This window comes from Podarcis bocagei (assembly GCF_964188305.1).
Source record: "Podarcis bocagei genome assembly, chromosome: 13".
Lineage (NCBI taxonomy): Eukaryota > Metazoa > Chordata > Lepidosauria > Squamata > Lacertidae > Podarcis > Podarcis bocagei.
In genome coordinates, this window is record NC_138138.1 from 47,721,836 (window position 1) to 47,723,940 (window position 2,105).

General features: G+C 42.3%; 1 protein-coding gene across 1 annotated transcript; it reads left to right on the forward strand.

The window, feature by feature from the left end:
- Positions 1-1,166: 1,166 nt before the first annotated feature.
- Positions 1,167-2,105, forward strand: LOC308572180 (olfactory receptor 10S1-like; the record flags this gene model as incomplete). The annotated part of the gene is made up of 1 exon (XM_081168146.1): positions 1,167-2,105. The coding sequence occupies one exon, from the start codon at positions 1,167-1,169 to the stop codon at positions 2,103-2,105; it is 939 nt and encodes a 312-aa protein (XP_081024272.1).

Sequence of the window (2,105 nt, forward strand, 5' to 3'; positions counted from 1 at the left end):
TGAGCTACTATCAGATAAATGAGATATTTAAAAAAGAAGTGAAAGAGAGGGGCTACGATGAAAAGACATCGAAATTTCAGAGAGAGATAATAAACAGTGATCGGAAAAATCTGTCAAGTATGTATAAAATACTGTTAGAATGGAACATGAAAGATGAGAAAGTCAAAAAAGTGATGACTCAGTGGGCAAAGGACCTCGGCTATGATATTCAATTGGAGAATTGGGAAAAATTGTGGAGAGTGAATATAAAATTTACAGCATGTGTACTGCTAAGGGAGAATATGTTAAAAATGTTATATAGGTGGTATATGACACCCGTTAAACTAGCCAAGATGTATAAAACAGATAACAAATGTTGGAAATGTAGACAAAAAGAAGGGACGTTCTATCACCAATGGTGGGAATGTGGGAAGGTTAAAAGCTTCTGGGGCGAAGTCTATAATGAAATCAAAAAGATATTAAGCTACACATTTGTAAAGAAACCCGAAGCTTTTCTATTAGGTATGGTCGGAAAAGATATTAAAAGAAAGGATTATAAAATCTTCCAATATGCGGTAACAGCAGCTAGAATCGTGGTGGCGCAGAAGTGGAAGCAGGAAGAAAGCCCAACGTTAACAGAGTGGAGATTAAAATTGACGGAATATGCGGAGTTAGATAAATTAACAGGGAAAATTAGATATATGAAGGATCAAAAATTTATAGATGACTGGGGAAAATTTGCGGATTATCTGGAGAACAAATGTTTAGTAAACACAACGCTAGTAGGATTTAAAGAGGCACTGTAAAACACTAAGAAGTATTGCTTATGGAAAACAATGTCTGAAAAATGGTACTAATGGCAGTACGAAAGATTGGAATGCGTTATAAAGAGATAAATACGAATGAATGTCAAGGACGTTGAAGGAAGTCCAAAAGAATGAGATGTATGAAACACGGATTTAATGTATATATATGGAAAGATTAATAAAATTTTTTAAAATGCAAAAAAAAAAAAAAAAAAAAGTACTTAACCCGAGGTACCACTGTATATGTTACTACCCCTTGTGGTGAGCCACTGAACTGCATGTTGCAACGTGCATGTTCTCACATCCTTTGGTTATCCTTTGATCTTGTCTTGCCCTTCGGTTCAGATTACTCACTTTGTTCCTTGCCTCCTGTACTATCAGATGGACCCTGCCAACCAAACTGTGAAGGTCTTCATCCTGCAGGGGTTGCCAAACACAGCCGAACTCGCCCTTCTCTTCTTCATCATCTTCTTGGTCATCTACATGCTGACTGTGATGGGGAACCTCCTCATCCTGATCACCATTTTGTTCGAACCCCAGCTCCATAGTCTCCCCATGTACTTCTTCCTCTGCCACCTCTCCTTCCTAGACACCTGTCTCTCCTCTGTCACAGTGCCCAAAGTCTTGATGGGCTTCATAAGGTCCAGCTACAGAACCATCTCCTTTAGAGGCTGCATTGTCCAGCTCTATACCTTCCACTTTTTGGCAAGCACCGAGTGCTTCCTTTACACCGTCATGGCTTATGACCGCTACCTTGCCATCTGCCGCCCGCTGAACTACAGTACACTCATGAACAGGAGGGTCTGCTCTGGTCTCACAGCTGGGACCTGGCTCACTGGTTCCTTTCACGCCGCTATCCATACCAGCCTGACGTTCCGTCTGCCCTACTGTGGTCCCAACCAAGTGGATTACTTCTTTTGTGACATACCACCAGTGCTCAAGCTAGCCTGTGCCGACACAGCTGTGAACCATGCCGTCATACTGGCCAACATTGGTGCCGTGGCTGCCGGCTGCTTTGTGCTCATATGTATCTCCTATGCCTACATCACATCTGCCATTTTGAAAATCCGAACAACAGAGGGAAGGCGGCGGGCCTTCTCCACTTGCAGTGCTCACCTTACAGTGGTGCTGCTCTACTATGGACCTCCAGTCTTTATATACTTGCGTCCATCTTCAAGTGCCTCCACCTATGGGACTCTGGCTGTTTTCTACACCATCATCACTCCTATGCTCAACCCGTTCATATACACATTGCGGAACAAGGAAGTGAAAGGAGCGTTGAGGAAATCATTCAAGAGACATATTGCTTCTCAGGAATGA